At 61.1% G+C, this 18,970-nt stretch overlaps 1 protein-coding gene across 2 annotated transcripts in view; it reads left to right on the top strand.

Annotated features, from left to right (window-relative positions):
• The window catches only part of CACNA2D2 (calcium voltage-gated channel auxiliary subunit alpha2delta 2), a 212,125-nt gene extending 193,695 nt beyond the window's left edge, over positions 1 to 18,430 (top strand). Inside the window, exons 12-39 of one of the 2 annotated variants that reach the window (XM_066558333.1) lie at positions 189 to 296; positions 940 to 1,018; positions 1,169 to 1,218; positions 2,058 to 2,147; positions 2,400 to 2,468; positions 2,892 to 2,966; positions 3,806 to 3,880; positions 4,045 to 4,116; positions 4,386 to 4,457; positions 4,614 to 4,675; positions 6,344 to 6,420; positions 7,594 to 7,614; positions 9,861 to 9,921; positions 12,206 to 12,303; positions 12,487 to 12,577; positions 12,709 to 12,771; positions 12,875 to 12,978; positions 13,064 to 13,162; positions 13,253 to 13,347; positions 13,590 to 13,637; positions 14,023 to 14,094; positions 14,245 to 14,397; positions 14,514 to 14,566; positions 14,665 to 14,720; positions 14,805 to 14,928; positions 15,448 to 15,557; positions 15,765 to 15,853; positions 16,426 to 18,430. In XM_066558333.1, the coding sequence (XP_066414430.1) occupies positions 189 to 296; positions 940 to 1,018; positions 1,169 to 1,218; positions 2,058 to 2,147; positions 2,400 to 2,468; positions 2,892 to 2,966; positions 3,806 to 3,880; positions 4,045 to 4,116; positions 4,386 to 4,457; positions 4,614 to 4,675; positions 6,344 to 6,420; positions 7,594 to 7,614; positions 9,861 to 9,921; positions 12,206 to 12,303; positions 12,487 to 12,577; positions 12,709 to 12,771; positions 12,875 to 12,978; positions 13,064 to 13,162; positions 13,253 to 13,347; positions 13,590 to 13,637; positions 14,023 to 14,094; positions 14,245 to 14,397; positions 14,514 to 14,566; positions 14,665 to 14,720; positions 14,805 to 14,928; positions 15,448 to 15,557; positions 15,765 to 15,853; positions 16,426 to 16,554 (2,295 nt within the window). In that variant the 3' untranslated portion in view covers positions 16,555 to 18,430. The remainder of the gene's footprint in view (positions 1 to 188; positions 297 to 939; positions 1,019 to 1,168; positions 1,219 to 2,057; positions 2,148 to 2,399; positions 2,469 to 2,891; positions 2,967 to 3,805; positions 3,881 to 4,044; positions 4,117 to 4,385; positions 4,458 to 4,613; positions 4,676 to 6,343; positions 6,421 to 7,593; positions 7,615 to 9,860; positions 9,922 to 12,205; positions 12,304 to 12,486; positions 12,578 to 12,708; positions 12,772 to 12,874; positions 12,979 to 13,063; positions 13,163 to 13,252; positions 13,348 to 13,589; positions 13,638 to 14,022; positions 14,095 to 14,244; positions 14,398 to 14,513; positions 14,567 to 14,664; positions 14,721 to 14,804; positions 14,929 to 15,447; positions 15,558 to 15,764; positions 15,854 to 16,425) is intronic. The other variant, XM_066558334.1, reaches the window with a different exon arrangement.
• Positions 18,431 to 18,970: the final 540 nt, after the last annotated feature.

Genomic DNA, 18,970 nt, shown 5'->3' with positions numbered 1-18,970 from the left:
ATGGTGCTATTAGGTGCCACAACATCATTCCCAGTGTCCCTCCTGCCCATTCAGCCTGGTCACCCTCACCCCAGAGAAATGGGCTGGGAAAAGAGGCGGGTTGGGGCCAGCCCTCCTGGCTGCATCCAGCCCTGTGCCCAGCACTGCTGGCTGCAGGTGTGGCCTCAGGTGCTGTGTCTGCCCCACAGTCCAACATCACACGTGCCAACTGCAACAAGATGATCATGATGTTCACGGACGGCGGCGAGGACCGAGTGCAGGACGTCTTTGAGAAGTACAACTGGCCCAACAAGACGGTGAGAGGCCCTGGGCTGGGGCTGCTCCAGCTCCACTGCTGGCTTCTGCTCCATTTGCCTCCTTGCCATCCCCCCTCCCCAGCAGCCTGTTCCTGCATGGAGCTGCTGCCCTGCCAATGGGTTTGTAGCTGCTCCCACCTTCCTGTGGGACCAGGCACACCATGGGTTGCTGGGGAGGGAATGGGACTGGTGGGCTCCCTGAATGCTGGCCCTGAGGGGAGCACACCCCAAGCATGGGGACAGGGCTGCTGGCAGGCAGATGAACCAGCAGGAAGGTCCCAGTTACTGCTCAGTACCTGGAAACCTGTGGGGTGGGGCTGTTCTGGCCCATGTGTCACCTCAGAGAGCACAGACCCCTCCGGCAGCAGTGATGCCCCAGAGCAAGGACCACTGAGGTGGGTGACTTGAGCCAACAGAGTGATGCTGGAGGGCAGGACTGGCTGGGGCCAGGCAAGGAGACAGGGACTCCCTTGCTGCCAGCACAGCCAGCATTTGCAGGAGTCTCCTGCCCCCTTGCACTCACTCTGTGGGCCATGGCAGGCAATGCCACGCTGTCCCTGGGGAGGTTGTCATTGGCTGGGAGCACTGAGTGTTGAAAACAGGGGTGCCCAGTGGATGGCCCTCAGTGCAGGCTCTGCCACAGGTGCGGGTCTTCACCTTCTCCGTGGGGCAGCACAACTACGACGTGACCCCGCTGCAGTGGATGGCCTGTGCCAACAAAGGTGAGCACCCAGCAGGTGCTGGGCTCACCCCTCGGCTCCTGTGGGTGCCACACCAGCACAGCCCTGGCTGCAGCCCTGCAGGAAGGGCAGCAGGACAGCCAGACTGCTGGGCAGATGGATCTTCAGCTGCCTTTCTCTCTCTTTTCCAAGGTTACTACTTCGAGATCCCCTCCATCGGCGCCATCCGCATTAACACGCAGGTACAGCCGGGAGCCAGGCAGGCAGAGCCCCCTCGGGCTGCCCTGCCTGGGGCAGTTCAGGCAGCCCCAGCCCCACTGGGGACAGCCCACAGGCTGGCAGTGAGTGTGGCAGCAAGCTGGGGAGCCGAGCTGAGCCCTCAGCCAGGCTCTGCATTATTAAGTAATTCATCTTCTGCAGCTCCCCATGGACCTGCTGCCTTTTGAGTGACTAATTATGAAACATCAGGCGTTAATCAGCACAGAGCAGAGCTGAGTGCGGGCAGGGAGTGAGCGTGGGCAGGGCCAAGCCTGGCAGAGCTGGTTGTGTCTGCCCCACACCTCCTCTCACTGCCTCTTTTCTGCCCCTTTTCTTTATGGGACATGCACAGGGTGCCATGAGGGCAGGTGATGAGGGCAGGGCAGGGCTGGCATTGTGGCACAGGGGCTCCCTCCCTGCCCAGAGATCTTCCTTGGCAAGGTGAGACAGGAAAAGAGAAACCTGCCCCAGGAGAAGATGGCAGCCAGGGAGACAGCAGTGACATGGTCAGGCATGGTGGTCCAGGCATGATGGAGCAATCCCAGCCCCAGGAATGGCTGGGGGCTCTGGCTGGTGCTGCCTGGGGAGCCCCTGCCCTGCCTGTGCATGGCCAGTGATGAGCAGCACCTTGTTTGCATCTTATGGGTCTGTAGGGGTCCCAGCTGGAGCCCCCAGGTTTGGTGGCTGCCAAGCCCCCTCCCCAAGCTCAGCCTCACCCCATTAACATTATTGGGGTGTGCTTAGGGACAAGGGTGTCAGCAGGCTGGAGCAAGGAGACATCCAGTTCCCATGTTGTCATTTCCTGTGTCCTGTGTCCCTGCAGGAGTACCTGGATGTGCTGGGCAGGCCCATGGTCCTGGCTGGGAACCGAGCCAAGCAGGTCCAGTGGACCAATGTGTACCAGGATGCCCTGGTAAGGACCCCCCAGCCCCAGGGGCAGGTGGGGATCCCCACACATGGGGATGTGGGTGGGGACTGCAGCCCCAGGGTGCAGCTGGGGACACTGACCCTGGGGTCCCACAGAACTCTGGGGTGCAGGTGGATGGGGACACCAGCCCCAGGGTCCTGCACAGGACATGGCCCCATCAACCCCCCTCTGCTGCCCACCCCAGCCCTGGCCCTACAGCAGTGAGGGGCCATGGGGCATCATTCTGTGCTTGTGCAGGGGCTGGGCCTGGTGGTGACAGGAACGCTGCCAGTGTTCAACCTGACGGAGGACAGCAGTGACAGGAAGGTAGGAGACTCTGCTGGCCCTGGTTTGGGGCCACTGTGGGGTGGGGAAGGGGCCCTGGTGATGTGTGTGTGGCTGCGGCGGGGACACTGGCATCCCTGGGGTGCTGTCTGCTCTGCACCACTGGATGGCCCCTGCAGTGACACCAGGGGTGACTGCCATCCCTGGGACCCAAAATTACCTTGGCCAGCTCTCACAGTTCAGCTGGGACAGCTGACAGCTGCCAGTCCCTGGGGGGAGCATGAGTGTCCCATGGGGGCTCCTGGGGGGCTGCTCCATCCCACCCTGTGCCCCTGCAGTATCCAAATGTGACCCACACGTCCCCAGAAGGGGAAGAGGTCCATCCTGCTGATTCCCTGTCCCCGGGCTGGTGGTGGCAGGTGACAGCCCTGGTCCCACCCACGTCCATCCTGCCTTTCCTTCCAGAACCAGCTCATCCTGGGTGTGATGGGGATCGATGTGGCTCTCAATGACATCAAGAGGCTGACGCCGCGTTACAACGTGCGTGGGTTCCCCTCTGCCCCTGCCCTGCACTGCCTGATCCTGGTGGGGAATCCCTCTGATGGGATCCCCAAGCTGTGCCCCAGCTCCCCAGAGCACCTCCAGCAGCACTGGCACCTAGCAGGAGCTGGGACAGGCAGGACTGTGACCATGTTCACAGGGGTCTTAGGATGAGGGAAGAGACGAGGATCTGACTCCATGTTTCAGAAGGCTGATTTATTATTTTATGATATATATTATATTAAAACTATACTAAAAGAATAGAAGAAAGGATTTATCAGAAGGCTAGCTAAGAATAGAAAAAGAAAGAATGATAACAAAGGCTTGTGTCTCGGACAGAGAGTCCAAGCCAGCTGACTGTGATTGGCCATTAATTAGAAACAACCACATGAGACCAATCACAGATCCACCTGTTGCCACAGCAGCAGATAATCATTGTTTACATTTTGTTCTTGAGGCCCCTCAGCTTCTCAGGAGGAAAAATCCTAAAGAAAGGATTTTTCATAAAAGATGTCTGTGACACAGGAGAGCAGGGATCAAAGCTGTGTGATGCTCTGGGACTCAGTGCAGAGCCAAAACCCTTGTAGGGTCAGCAGGGAATAAACCCTACAGGCCTGGGGAAAGGAGCAGTGGGAAAAATCCAGAGCCAAACTCTCACCCAGGAGTGAGTGGCAGATTGCATTGTCCTGAGAATAGAAATGAATGGATAGAACGGGCTGAGCCCTGGGGGTGACGTGGGGCCAGCTCTGCCTGCAGAGGTGAGGGTGATGCCACCAGCACAGTGTGCCACACCACAGAGCCACCTGCTCAGCCTCACCCCTCCTCCTGTCCTCCTGCAGCTGGGGGCCAATGGTTACGTGTTTGCCATCGACCTGAACGGCTACGTCCTGCTGCACCCCAACCTGCAGCCCCAGGTGAGCAGGGGCCCGAGGGGCAGCAGCCACGGGGATGAGCCAGGCCCTGGGGGCTTTCCAGGGCCCTTAGGACTTAGCTATGGGGTTTGTGATGAGTTAGTCTGGGCTCAGCAGTGGCTGCAGGAGCCCTGAGCCCTTCCCTGGCTCTCCCTTTGTTCCTGCAGATCATCAATTTCCGTGAGCCAGTGACTCTGGACTTCCTGGATGCTGAGCTGGAGGATGAAAACAAGGAGGAGGTGAGCAGAGCAGGGGCAGCTTCTGGGGCACAGGCTGCCCCCCTCATCTGCAGTTGCAAAGGGCACTCAGCCCCTCCAGCCTGCCCTGCAGAGAGTCTCCTCCTCAGGGTCCTGGCACAGCTCCCATGGAGCACAGAGGGGACAGGAGCTGGGTCACTGTCCCCTGTGTGCAATGAACCTCCCCAGGCTGCTCCCCCTGCACCCCACGGGTGCCCACAGGTGCATGGCCAGGCTCTGTGGCCCTCAGTTGCCTCCTCTGTGTCCCACAGATCCGGAGAAGCATGATTGATGGCAACGATGGGCAGAGGTTCATCAAGACCCTCATCAAGTCCCTGGACGAGGTAACACCGCAGGGGAAGGGGGTCACAGCTGGAACTGTCACTGTGCTGAGCGCCCAGAGGCAGCAGTGGGGATGAGGGGCTGTGCCAGGGCCCTGTGGCACTGTGCCAGCAGAGTCCTGGCAGTGCCAGGCCTGACTGGCTGCCTCTGGCCCACAGCAATACATCGATGAGGTGTTCCGGACCTACACGTGGGCTCCCATCAAAAGCACCAACTACAGGTGAGTGTCACACCCTGACTGCCCTGCCCTGGCTGGACCCACACCAGCACAAGCCAGGGGGCTTGTACCTGCAGCTCCCAAAGTCCCCGAGGCCACCAGGGATGTGTCCCTTGGGCTGTGAGGTTGCAAATGCACTGCCACGCTATTGCACACAGGCAGTGATGTGCTGAACTCCTGAAAGGGCTGCCTAACAGTGTTAGGCACTGTAGAGCTTGGACACAGCCCCCAGGACTCCAGACAGGCTGCAGGGCTGGCATGCTAGGGGCCAGACAAGGGACACCTCTGCCACCCCCTGTCTGCCCAGCCAGGGGCTCATGCAGGTCCCTGCCTGCCCTAGGGTGGGTGACAGTGACATGTGCCCACCCTGCAGCACAGGCACTGTCTTTAGAGCCAGAGGACAGCAAAGTTCTGCATTTATCACCCAGTTTTCACCAATTTGGATCAGCAGATGTGTAAGAAACATCCTGACATTGTCATTTCTCAACTCACACTGCCTTCATCCTGGGAAGAGCCATGTGAGCCCCTGTTGCCCAGTGTGCTCTCCACCTCCTCCTCCTCCTCCTCCTCCTCACCACCCAGCTCTGGAGGGGCTGGCAAGGGTCACAGCCACTCCCCACTGCTCTGCAGCAGGGATATTTCCTGGGTTTCCCTGGGATGCCACCAACACTGAACAGAAAAAAGCCACCACCCTTTTCCTGAGAGCTGTGGTTTGGGGTGCCAGCAGCTCTGCTGTGCTGGCTGCAATGCCCAGACCATGCCCCTGCTGCCAGTACAGACAGGGTTATCTGAAGGGGTGCTTTAGGGAGGAAACCCAGATCCCAGTGGCTCTGGTGCAGGAGTTACATCTGATGAGAGTCAGGAATGTGTCCTTGCTCAGTTATTCCTGACAACACCTGGCACAAACTCTGTCACCAAAGGCCACTGCAGCTGGCACCAGGGAGTCCAGTTCCCTCTGGCAGTGTGTCCTGTGGGTTAAGCAGCCCCAGCACCACCTCCTGCTATCTCCTTTCCCACCCTGTCCCACAGCCTGCATGCCAGATTCCTGGCTGGCAGATCACTCTTGTTCCTGACCTGTCTGGCTCCTGGTGCCTGTATAATGGTTGTCATTGGTTTCTCCAGTCTGGGAAGGCTTTGTCCCTTCTTTAATGGCCTGTATCTCTTTGTGCCTTCCTCCCTCACAGGGATGGTGTGTTCCTCTTCCACATGCACCTCCCTTGGTTCCTGGGCTGGCACATCCTGCCCATCTCAGCCCTGGCTAGGCAGATGTGCCAACTTCTGTGCCCATGTGTGCCCCTAGCACAGCCCTGGGTGCTCTGGGCATGACTCTGGATAGCCCAGGATGACCCTGGGTGCTCTGGGGATGACCCTGGGTGCTCTGGGGATGACCCTGGATGCCCCAGGATGACCCTGGGTGCTCTGGGGATGACCCTGGATGCCCCAGGATGACCCTGGGTGCTCTGGGGATGACTCTGAATGCCTCAGGACAGTGCTGGCTGCAGTTCCTGGAGAGCAGGACACAGCAGGCTGTGGAGGGGGCCAGTGGGGCTCTGCCTGCCATCACCTGGGTGTAGCTGCTGCCAGCAGGTGCCAGGCAGGGACTGGGAGCTGGCCAAGGATTCTGGGAGGATGTAAAGCCTTACACCAGGTGTCTGCTCTCCCTCTCCACAGCCTGGGGCTGGTTCTGCCTCCCTACAGTACCTACTACATCCAGGCCAACCTCAGCGACCAGATCCTGCAAGTGAAGTGTAAGTAGCCCCTGGCTCTCCCCGCCGCCCTCTCACACCCCCCCTCACCCTGCCCAGCCCGTGGCTGTCGGGGGGAGAAACACAAACCAAAGGCTTGGGAAAGGTCATAGGGATCACTGTGAGAGGCAAAATAAAAGCTAAAGCTAGGAGAGGCGTGAGTAGAGGTGAGCACACGGAGGGAAAGCGAGCTGCCTGCCTGGGGTGCCCCTGGGGTTTGGTCCTTGCGCAGCCCCGGGGCTGCAGGCAGGCTCAGGCTGCATAGGGAGGTGCTGCCTGTTCGCCTCCCGGGGACGAGGGATGGCGCTGTGGCAGCCACATCATTTGTGAGCCTGGGGAAGTTTGCATGGATCTCTTTAATTTCCTTTGGTTTATGACAATACTTTGGTTTCAGTTTAAGCCATTTATTCTTTTTATGAGTTTGGTTTCGGTTGGTTTCGATTTTTGTTTGGAATTAATCTGTGTACGTGTGTGTTAGCCTGGCCCCCCCTATCTCTCTCTTTCTCTTTCCCCTGACCCCCCAAGCCTTTTCCCCACCTCAGGTCCACGCTGCTCCCAGGGACCCTCTCCCCATGGGAGAACTGGACCCTTCCCCTCTCCCCTCTGGTTCCCCCTGTTTCTCCCTCTCGGCCACCCCGGTGGCCTGACCCCAGCCCCACTCCGGATCCAGCCCCTGCCACCCCCTCCATCCATGGGCAGGAGCCCTGTGTCCCTGTGGGGACAAGGCCAGGCTGTCCCCATCCCCGGGAGGGGGGATCCCCCCGTCCTCCCCAGCTCTGCCCACCGTGCCGTGCATGCCCCCTGACTCAGTGAGGACATTTTGATATCAAGACTGTTGCAACTGTTTGCTACTGATTCTCATTTTCCTTTGGAGTATTGAATATATATCTATATATTTCTCTAGTTATATCTTTGCATTTTATTTTTTGTTCTTATTTCACCGTGGCCTTTGCTTTTTCTTTTGTTACTGGGTTTTTCTTATGTTTTCTTCATGTCGTTTTTTGCAAGAGGTTTCCTTTTGGTATGATTATAGTACACAATATTTTTATTCAAACGTCGATTGAATAAAATATTGTTTGTGCCCCCTTCCCCCTTTCCACCCAACCCCTTTTTTTTTTGTTTGTTGTTTTTTGTTTGTTGTTTTTCTTGCTTTCTCTCTATGGTGGATTCACACAGTACCAAACATCAAAATGAAGGGCAAGTATTTTCAGTCTCAGACCACTCACCTTCACCACCCCGTCCCCTGCCCCGTGTCCAGTCCCCCCCAGCCCCCTGCTTGCCCATCTCCCTGCCCGTTTGCCACGCCGAACCTGCAAACCGCCACCAACTCGCCCTTCCTCCCTTCTCCTTCTCCTCTTCCTCCTCCTCTCCTCCAGTTCCCCCTTTATTTGAAAGCAACATGTCTTGTTCTGTTCATGAGAGCTTTGTCACGAAAATCCCACTCCCTCCCTGCGCATCACTCCCAAACCTGGTTCGATATCGTTCAAGAGCTGATCTTGTATGAAACTGCCCTTTTTGACCCACGAGGAGTTTGTAGCTAGTTGGATGCCCTGCTCTTCCTCCCCAACGCTGCCCCTTCTTGCTCCTCTTCTCCCGCTCGTCTCCTCCAACTCCTTCTCCCCTTCTCCTGGCTCCTTTGCTTCCTCCTCCCCAAGACAACTCAACCTGAAAGGGATAGGGCTGTGCAGGGAGAGGGGGGGCTGTGGGGTGGGTGCCCCAAGGTGGCAGGGATGGAGGACAGGCGGGGGGCCCAATCCATCAGCCTCTGGGACAGGCTTTTTGGGGAAAGCCTACAAGCAGGAACGCTCTGCAGAGATGGGATGGGACCACTGGGGCAGTGCCTCCCAGCTGCACAGGTGACGGCGAGCCTGGCCCCAGGGGCACGCGGGATGGCTGAGCTCAGGGGTGCCACACTGCCTGCCCCCACAGCTGCTCGGTGGCCGTCCCCCCTGCCCTGGGGACCAGCATGGCATGGTGCAGTGTCCTGTACCGCTGAAGGTGCAGTGTCCTGGTGCCATCTGTGCCCCTGGGAGCAGCCAAGTTTGAGCCCCGAGTCCCACCAAGGCAGGCCGAGGTGCCAGGGTCGGTCTGTCCCTGCAGTGGAGCAGGACATCCCCCATGGGACACAGGATTTGGCCCCCATTCCCTCAATGCCAGAGGGGCCTCCTGACCCACAGCTCCCACTCAGCCCCACAGTGGGCCAGGGGACACCCACGCCACCACTCTCCATCCCACGCAGCCCCCAGCACACGGCACCCACCAGCAGCCTGCCCGGCACCCCCTCCCTGGCACCGGCAGGGACACGGTTTGGGGGGGCACTGCAGCACAGGAGGGGCCATGGGGGACAGGGCCAGGCGAGCAGGACAGTGGAGAGGTGGAAGTGTCACCCTCAGCCCTGTTCAATCAGCCTTGAGTTGCCTCTTCCCAGCGCCCCTGTGATGGCAATGCTGATGGACCAAGTACGAGTGTTTGTACTCCTCCTCCTCCTCCTCCTCCTCTTCCTCTCATCGGCTTGTACCCAGCCCCTGCCTCCAGCCCTCAGAGAGCAACAGTCCAACCTCTGGCTATGCCGTGCAATGCACCAGGAGCTGGCGGGAGGGCAAGGGGGTGGCGGTGCCCGTCCTGGGGGAGATGTTATCCCGGGGTGTCCCAGGGCACCCCCCCATGCACCCCAACCCAGCTCGCCCCCGCGAGCTGAGCCCTGCATCCTCTGTCTCCTCTGCCGGGGGCAATCCCAGAGACCCCCCAAAGCTACTGGGCTGCACGCCTGTTAAAACAGAGCGCGGATCCCCGTCCCCATGGGGGTACCACGGCCCCGGGGAGGGAGGGGGCACCGGTGCCCGGCAGTGGAGCCCGGCAGCGCATTGCACGGCCCTGCAGCAGGGCGGGAGCCTCTGGTTGGACTGTCCTCGGCAAGGTTTCCCTCTGGCCGTGTTGATGCCTGAAAACTCCCTTTATTTTTTTTCTCCCGACAACCGAGTGTTCTGGTGATCCTCCTCCGGCCAGGAGCGCAGCATGTGGTTCCCTGCCCTCGCCCACCACCCCTCCCCCGAGAGAGAGACGTCCCCGCCCTCCCGAACATGCATATATATATATATACATGTGCGCACATATATATATGTGTGTGTGTCTGTGTGTCCCTGCGTACCGGCCGCGTACGCACCGCGCGCCTCCAGCCCGCCACCGAGCAAATTCGAGCCGAGATGGGCAAACCTCTCCTGATTTGGCTTAACCTTCCTTCCCGTGCGGTGCCAGCAACAGCAGAACGGCCTTTTCCTTCCTCTCTTGTTACCAAGAGCAGCAAATGCCTTTTTCTTTTTTTCTAATTTTTTTTGTTCCCTCCCCTCTCTCTCTCTCTCTCTCTCTCTCTCTCTGTCCGTCTCTCTCCCTCCTGGCCCCGGCGCCCCCGCTCCCCGCCGGATAACCTTCCCTTTCTGTTGCAGATTTTGAATACCTGCTGCCCAACAGCTTTGAGTCGGAGGGACATGTGTTCATTGCTCCCAGGTAGCTTTGCGTGTGCGCTTGCCGAGGTGTGCATCCGCCCCGGCCCCGCTGCCGACCCCCCCATCGCCCCCATCCTCGCCTCATCGTGCCTTGTCCCCGCTCCCCGTGCCCTGTGGCTGTGTGTGTCGTGTGCCCGCTCGGCCGCGGGGCTGCCGCCGGGACCCCGGCCCCCCGGTTGCATCCAGCGCAGTATATATCTATATTTTTATATATTTATATATATATATATGCACCCGGTGCAGCCCGACCTCTGCGCGTGCATATATAGGTATAGTTTCTGAAAATCCTGCCGAGCGAGGGGCCGCCGGCCGCATCATACAGTCGTGCTGGCTGCGGGGGGGGGGGGGGGGGAGAAGGAGGGGGAGGTTTCGGCCCAAATTTGGGATGCCCAGGGGGTTTGGGGACATGAGGAGCCCATAGCAGCCCCCTGACGGACAGATGTGTCCCCTCCCCTGGGCCATGCCGCCCAGTGTGTCACCTAGCAGGGATAAAGGGCCATCCGTCACTGGGCTGTTTGGGGAGCCCCATGGCTCTGCCAGCACCGCGCCCTTCCCGCCACCACAGTGCAATCTCTAATTAACACCACCAGGTAATCACCTATCTGCTCATAGGTCGTTACGGCAGCTACACGTCCTGTTAGGGGACGTTTTGCCAGTGCAGCTTTTGGGGATTGCAGTGGGTTGAGGTCCAGCACAGCCACCTGCGGGTACCCCCTGCCCTCCCGGCCCGCAGCAGCAGTCACTGGCTCCAGCTCTGGGCGAAGCAGCCCGGAATGTGCAGTCACTGCGCAGCGCTGCCTTTTTGGGGAGCTGAGTCCCCAGGCCCTCTGCTGGGCACTGGGGACGAAGCCCAGGACACATGGGAGCCAAAGCAGAGCGTGAATGAGAAACAGGAACACAGTTATTGAAAACTGGCCGTAAGCACGCCGAGAGGAAGGATAGGGGGGGATGTCCGAGGCCCCAGGAGTGGGGCTGCACCCACTGAGGCTGCTAGTGCCTGCTCGGTGCCCGGTGCGGGGCTCTGCAGTCGCTGCAGCTGGAGAGAACAGCGGGTGTGGAAGTCAGGGCGAGCCCCTCGGTATCCCCAGGGCGGCTCCGTGAGCAGCCTCGGTGCGGGGGGGCAGGGAGGGGCCGTGTGCCCAGGGCGACTGTATGATCTGCTGCCGCGCCCACGGGCCTCTGGGCATTTTCAGAAACCGTATATCCCCCGTCCCCCGTGGGTGTGTGAGTACCTGTATCTGTGCGTGTCGGTGGAGGTATTTAGGTGGCTGTTCCCCCCCGAACAGGGGTGGAGGGGCCGGGCCGAGCTGGACAGGGTGCCTCACCTTTTTCAGCTGCCCTGTGGGCATGCTCCCTGCCACCCTTTGCTCCATTTGTCCTCTGAATGACAGAGTTTTTGGCAGTCAGGAGCTTGGTGGAGGGGTTGTGAGTGGGGGAGCCCTGAGCACCCTGGCACTGTTCACAGCCACCCTGCTGAGGACGGGAGGCTCTTGGCACACAGGGGTGGCACTAACCTGTGCCACCCAGTCAGAGTCTCGTGGTGACCAACAGGTTACAGCTGTCCCTGGCATCGGTGGGGCTGGGACTCTGTGCTCAGGATGTCCCAGACTGAAGCAGGGACTTGGCACCCACCATACTGCCTGTCCCAGGAGTGTCTCAGGGCCATGATGCCCATGGGCAAGCGCCCATCTCCACCAGCTGGGCTCAGCCAGCACCCAACCAGCTGTGCAAAGGGCACAGCTACGGCTTTGAGTGCCTGCCTGGTGCTGCCAGTGCAGCTGTGGAGAATCCCGAGGCAAATCCCTGCTGGCACCCACAATGGAGCCCCAATCCCTGGGGTGCCACAGGGGCAGGGCAGGGTGGGCACAGCCCCACAGGTAAGTACGGTGCCAGAGGCACCCAGTCCCACTAGTAGCCCCAGCAGGATGGGGAGAGATGGACTCGGTGTTGTACCATTCTGGGCAAACCAGATCCATCAGAGCTTGTCCTGGCAGAGGTGACGGCACCTCAGTGCCTGTGGCAGTGACAGACCCGGTGACTGGTGGGACACTTCCCTGGTGGCACTGCAGGCAGCTGGGGCTGGGTACTGGGCAGTCTGCAGAGGTGCCCACAGCCAGTTCCCCTGGCGGGTGACACTCCCAGGAGAGGTGGCAGTCACCACCATTGTGTCCCTGTCAAGCCTGGGTGCTGGCAGCACAGCCAGCCCCTGCCCTGCCGTCCCCGGGGCAGAACTGACCTTGCCTTTTCCATCCCCACGAACCACAAACCTTGTCCCCAAACCCCAGAGAGTATTGCAAAGACCTCGACCTGTCGGATAACAACACCGAGTTCCTGGAAAACTTTATTGCCCTCATGGAAAAGGTGACCCCAGACTCCAAGCAGTGTGAGTAGCTGGGATGGCTGCTGGGGGGTTGAGGGTGGATGGGGATTCAGGGGGAGGTGGAGCAGGGGATAAACTGTGCTGGGGTTGGGGTCCTGGGAGCTGCTGCAGAGTGGGTGCTGGGACAGAGCTGGGGACATGGGTGGCCCTCATGGGGTCAGCTCTCACCTCCTCCTCCTCTCCAAGGCGACAACTTCCTCCTGCACAACCTAATCCTGGACACGGGTATCACACAGCAGCTGGTGGACCAAGTCTGGAAGGACCAGGACCTCAACACGTAGGTGGAGGGGAGATGGCCCAGGGTGGGCAGCACTGTCTTGGGACAGATGAGGATGGGGATGGGCTGTGGAGGCAGGGGCAGAGCAAAACCCCACTGATGGCTGGTGTACCTGGCCCCTCTCCTTGCAGGTACAGCCTCTTGGCTGTCTTCGCAGCCACCGACGGGGGCATCACCCGTGTCTTCCCTAACAAGTGAGTGTCTGCCCTGCACAGTGGCGTGTCTGCTCCTGCTGGGCCATCTCTGGTGGGACCAGAGATGGCAGTGACAGTCATGGCTATGGCTTCTCCCTGCCAGGGCCGCAGATGACTGGGAGGAGGAACCGGAGCCCTTCAACGCCAGCTTCTACCGGAGGAGCCTGGACAACAAGGGCTACATCTTCAAGCCACCCTACCGAGATGGTGGGTGCCAGCTCAGGGTGAGAGGATGTGACCCAGGCTGGCACTGGCTCCTTGTGTCCCCTGATGTCACCCCTGCCTTCCACAGCTGGCTACCGGGGGCTGGACCTGGAGAACAACACCATTGGGATCCTGGTGAGCACCGCCGTGGAGCTCAGCATCGGGGGCAAGACTCTGAAGCCCGCAGGTAGGCAGGGAGCTGGGTGCCCTGGTGCCAGGCTGGGGGGTCCCTGCACCCCCTCCAGGCTGCAGCTCACCCTGTCTCCCACCGCCCCAGTGGTGGGGGTGAAGCTGGACCTGGAGGCCTGGGCTGAGAAGTTCAAAGTGCTGGCGAGCAACCGGACAGACCGAGACCAGCTGGGCACCCGCCGGGTACGTCCTGGGGCTGGCACAGCCAGGGAACAGGGGTGCAGACAGGGCAGACAGGGCAGGGAGGGAGCTCTGTGTGCTGGGGGGCACTGCTGGGACATGGCGCCTGTGGTTGGAATGGGTTTGGGTTCCTGTCCCCAGCCTCTGGGGACACCACCCTGCATGTCCCCTTCTGGCTGGGAGGACAGCTCTGGGGGGATGACCATCCCGCTAACCTGTCCCTCTGCCCGGCTTTTGGTTGACAGTGTGACCCCTCAAGCAGCTGTGAGATGGACTGTGAGGCCAACAACAAGGTGGGTGGTGGGCAGGGGTGGGAGCAGCTGGTGGGGGTGTATGGAATGGCTGGGAGAGATCCCTGTCCCCTGCTTACCCAGCCTGTGCACCCACCCTGTGCCCTGCTGCTCCCCAAGCTCAGCCAGACCCAGCCCACCTCACAGGGATGAAGGCCTGGGGGTTGCCCTGTGGACGGTGGACCCTCTGAGAGGGTTGTTAAACCCCCAGGGTGGGTGGTGTCTACTGCTCCCTGCAACCAGCATGGGTGCTCCTGGCACTGAGATGCTTCTGAGGCTTGGGGACACCATGCTGCCCCCCCTGCCTGACAGCCTGCCACCCTCCCCTGCTAGTCCTGCCTTGCCCTGGCCATGGCCAGGGTTGGATGACACTGCCCTCCTTCCCCAGGACCTCATCTGTGTCCTCATTGATGATGGGGGCTTCCTGGTGCTGTCCAACCAGGAGGACCATTGGTACCAGGTGAGCAGTGCCCGCAGCTCCCCGGGGCGGGGGTGCCAGCCAGGAGCTGAACCCCGAGCTCGTGGCTGTGACACTGCCCCACTCGCGTCCCCTCCAGGGGAGCCCATGCCAAGGTGGCATTTGGGTGCAGATTCAGTGTTCCCATTTCAGGTGGGCAAGTTCTTCAGTGAAGTGGATGCCAACCTGATGTCTGCCCTCTACAACAACTCCTTCTACGCCCGCAAGGAGTCCTACGACTTCCAGTCCGTCTGTGCCCCCGAGGCCCCCAGCAACACGGGCGCGGCGCCCCGCGGCGTCTTCGTGGTGAGACCCACGGGGATGCTGCATTCCAGCTGCTCTGGGAGCTCAGGGACCCACGAGTGTGTCCCCAGTGCCCCTCATGGGCACCTGCTGGCTCACTGCCCCCTCTCTACCCACAGCCCACTGTGGCCGACCTCCTGAGCCTCGCCTGGTGGACCTCGGCTGCAGCCTGGTGAGTCCTGTCCTGTCCCTGGGGCCATTCCCACTGGAGAGGACATGGGGTGTCCCTGGGGCTGTCACAGCTGATGTGGCCACGCTCTGCTTGCCCAGGTCCCTGTTCCAGCAGTTCCTGTACAGCCTCACCTACAGCAGCTGGTTCCAGACGGGTCAGTGCTGGGGAGCTTTGAGCTGGGGGTGGGCAGGGCTGGGGGGGTTGGTGGCCTTTGTCCCACAGCGCTGTGCTGGCACAGAGGAGGTGGTGGGGGACGGCATGGAGGCCAGGGAGACGAGCTGCATCATGAAGCAGACCCAGTACTACTTCAGCACCGTCAACGCCACCTACAACGCCATCATCGACTGCGGCAACTGCTCCAGGTGGGTCTGTCCCCACTGTCCCACCCCTGGGCAGGGCTGGGGACACCCCTGAGGCTGCCTGTGCCAAGGTGCCCTGCAGCAGCCTCTGTGGGGGCAGTAGGAGATGCTATGTAGCATTTAGGGGGACAGGGGGGACAGAGAGGAACGGTGGTGTCCTCATGGGCTGTGGGTGATGGTGTCCCCAGGGATCCTCTGCGTGGAACCAAACCCTGGAAGGCCATCAAGGCCATCAGTGCTGAGTCCCTGGGCAGCCCCTCAGCATGGGGATGGGCAGGGAGGTGGAGATGAGGGTGGGGATGGAGGCCAGGGCAGGAAATGGGGATTGGGACAAGGCTGGGAATGTGGACAGGCATGAGGTCAGGGATAGGGATGAAGCTGGGGACAGGGATGGGGAGGAGGGCAGGGACAGTGATGAAATTGGGTCTGGGGAGGTGCTGCTGGTTCAGCAGGGCTGGCACTGGCAGCTGGAGGGGATTGGGGCACAGGGTAAGGGGGGTCCCACTGCCTTTGCACCCCCAGGCTGTTCCATGCACAGAGACTGGCCAACACCAACCTGCTCTTCGTGGTGGCTGACAAGCCCCTCTGCAGCCAGTGTGAGTCTGTCAAGCTGCTGCAGGCAGAGGTAAGAGGTATCCTTTGATGGCTGCATCCCACAGGGATGTGGCGGCAGCGAGGTTGGGGGACACGTGGGGTGTGTGGGACAGGCAGGGGGGCAAGGACCTGTGGAGTGGTGGAATTTGGTGGGGGTGGAGGGAGCTGGCCCGTGGCCACAGGGGCTGGGGGTGCCCTAGGAGCCCCCACTGCCCTGTTCCTGGTGGTTTCCTTGACCTGCCAAGCCCCCCCGAGGGACCCCAACCAGTGTGAGCTGGTGGACAGGCCCCGCTACCGGAAAGGCCCCCACATCTGCTTCGACTACAATGCAACAGTACGTGGGGCAGGGGCAGCAGAGCTGGGGCTGGCCCTGGGGAGGGCTGGGGGCAGGGGTATCCCCTGAGGGGTGCTCCACTGGGGGAGGTTTGGGCAGTGGGTCCCCCCAGAGCAGGGAATGGAGCCATGGGGGGCATCCCAGGGGAGCCCTGAGGGGGAAGTGGAAAGGTGAGTGTCTCCCCTGGGGGGAACAGAGCCATGCGTGTCCCCCAAGGGGAACAGGGCCATGAGGGGATCACCCAGAGGGGTGGGGGGACCCCTCTGATGGGGGTTTGGAGCCCAGGGAGGATAGGGAGAGGGCTCAGGAGCCCTGGGGTGTATTCCCTGGGGAGGTCACAGCTCTGAGGGGTCCCTGGGAGAGCAGTGCCATTCCCTCCTGGGGGAAAGCGCAGAGCCACGAGGGTCCCGGGGAGAGCAGCAGCAGGGGTGGCCCCGGGGCTGTGCTGCAGGGCAGGAGGCTCTCAGGGCTGCAGGGAGGTGGCAGATGCCCCTGCCAGGGCAGTGGGTGCCCCCGGGGTGCCGAGGCACTGCCGGGGGTGCCCCACGGCCCCTCTCTCTTCCCCCACCCAGGAAGATACCTCAGACTGCGGCCGAGGGGCTTCCTTCTCCCCCTCCCTGGGGGTCCTGCTCTCGCTGCAGCTGCTGCTCCTCTACTCCAGCACCAGCCGGCACCCACTGCCCCCGGCCGCCTGCCTTTAGCCCCCCGGCCGCCCCCGCCAGCTCTCTTTTCTTTCAACTTCCATCTCCATGCCCGTCCCCGGCCCGCTGGAGCGGGAGCGACGCCCCCTCCGCCGCCCCGGGGCCCCCCCGGTGCCGCCCCGCTCTCCCCGCCGGCCGCAGCCAAAGAAGAGCCGGGCACCGGGCCGGGGCTCCCGGCAGAGCGGGCACCGGGCCGGGGCTCCCGGCACCGCGCCCTCCCGGCCACCCGGACTTGGAAAAGTGGCGTCGGTGTCCTTCGCCCGCAATTCCCACCCCTCCATCCACCTCGCCTATTTTTTTAGCCTGAAGATTTTAAAGCAGATCTTTCTACATCGAGTTTCCGACATTTTCACCTGGAGACCGGCGGGGTTTATTGTCAGCAACGAGGACACATGGGAAAACAAACAAACAAAAAAAAAGAAAAAAAAAAAAGGAAAAAAAATGGGGGGGTAAGAAAAAAAAAAAAGAAAGAAAGGACTTGACTGTGCGGGTCACTATCATTTGTTCTGGCGGTACCGGCCCCAGGGCGTGTGGGGCAGCTGCAGTCCCTGCGGGCTCATCCCTGCGGGCTGGGGCTGACAGGGACAGGGACAGGGACAGTGGCCTTTGCCTGCGGCACGATGGAGCCCCGGCCCCCGCGCTGGGCTCAGCCGTCCTTGGGCACAGATACTAGCGTGAAAAGGAGGAGGGGAAAAAAAAGCATTTTGTTTCTTTTCCGTTCTGCAGATCACTGTGAATCCTGCCCGCTCAGCCCTGCCCCCCTCCAGCCCTGCGGGACCCCCTGCCCTGCCAAAGAACCCGCGCTGGCCTGGCCGGGCCCTGCTGCCCGTCCCTGGGGACGTGTCCCCGAGAGGGGCGCGCCGCACGGCCTCCAGTGCTCAGCGGGAGGTGCCACATGTCCCCAGAAGGGCCGTGCCAGGCCCGGGCCCGTCCCGGGGCAGCGGGGCCGTGCCGGGTGCTGCCGGCTGGGGCACGGCAGGGGACGCGGGCAGGTGGCGCTCACCGGGGGTGGCACCCCCCAGTCACTCCACCGGGTGCCGGGGAGGGGACAGCGTGGCTGCTCTGCCCTGGCACCCCGCAGACCCCCCTGCACCCCACAAACCCAGCCCGGAGAGGCGCCGGGGGCTGGAGGGGCCCGGAGCAGGGTGACAGCCGTGACACCGGGTGACAGCTGTGACACCCGGGGTGCCACCCCCGCTGCTCCCGGCAGTGCCGGGGGTCCCGGGGCAGCCCTGGGGACCCTCACCCCCCCGGGGCACCCCGCTCAGAGCCACCCCATCAACCGGGTCCAGGGGAGCCCCTTCGGCACGGCCACCCCGGGGGGGCTGGGGAGGGCGCCAGGCGCTAATTAGTGCTGGGGTTAATTAATGGTCATTCTGCTTGTAGCTTTTTCAGTGTGTGTTTGGTTACTGTCTCTGGGAACCGTGTTTGAACAGATGGCTCTGTGTTACCGGGAGTGTGTGTACTTCTGTAGTCTAGTTAGGTGCTCTGCCAGAAAACCACCACTATACATACCTATAAATATATACATATATAGTCTATTTTAAGTTAAAAACCAATGAGACGAACGGGCGGCGTGGCCCCGGGCCCCCCGTCCCGCCGGGGTCACCTCCTGCCCTGTCCCCACCCAAAAGCTTCTCTCTCTGCTCATTCAAAGGCATTGGGTTTTTAATTGATTTTCTTTAATTTATTTTTAATTTCTTTTGGTTTCTTTCTTTTTTTTTTTTTTTGTACAGAAGAGTTGGAAAACTAAAAAAAAAAAAAACCAACAAAAAGACGATTTGTAAGATATCGTGCGTGTGACTCCTTGTAAAATATTTTCAAATGGTTTATTACAGAGACTCAGTTATTAAATAATGTTCATATTTTCACTTCACAGGCGGTGGCTGCGTCATTGCCCGGGGCCGTGGGCACGGCTGGGGGGGGCACAGCACGGGGGTGGGCACAGGATATCGGGGGGGGCTCTGCCAGGTGGGACACTGCCCTCACCCCTGCTGCACCTCGGGGGACAGGGACACGGCACAGGGACAGCGCAGCGCCGGGGCCTCACAGAGCCCGCTCGCTGCACAGAGGGCCGGGGGCTCAGGCCCCCATCTTCCAGTGTCCCCGCAGGACCGTGTCACCCTGCCCACGCCCCACTCAATGCCCGTGTCCCCGCACCCGGGTCCCCCTGTTGCTGGGGGTCAATGTCCCCGAGTGTCCTCCGTGCCAGCCCGCCCGTGTCCATATCCCCGTTTCCCGGGGTTTCTGCCCCCCATGTACGCACCCCCATGACTGTGACCTTCATGCCCCATAACCGTGCTCCGCCACCCCTCTCCTCCACGTCCCGCCGTGTCCCTCCCCCGTCCGTGTGCCTTGTTTGTCCCATGTCCTCCCCTTTCGTGTCGCTGTCTCCCCTCCGTGTCCGTGTTCCCCC

The sequence above is a fragment of the Molothrus aeneus genome, chromosome 12, assembly GCF_037042795.1.
Source record: "Molothrus aeneus isolate 106 chromosome 12, BPBGC_Maene_1.0, whole genome shotgun sequence".
In the NCBI taxonomy this organism is placed as follows: domain Eukaryota; kingdom Metazoa; phylum Chordata; class Aves; order Passeriformes; family Icteridae; genus Molothrus; species Molothrus aeneus.
This window is presented reverse-complemented; position numbering and strand designations above follow the sequence as displayed.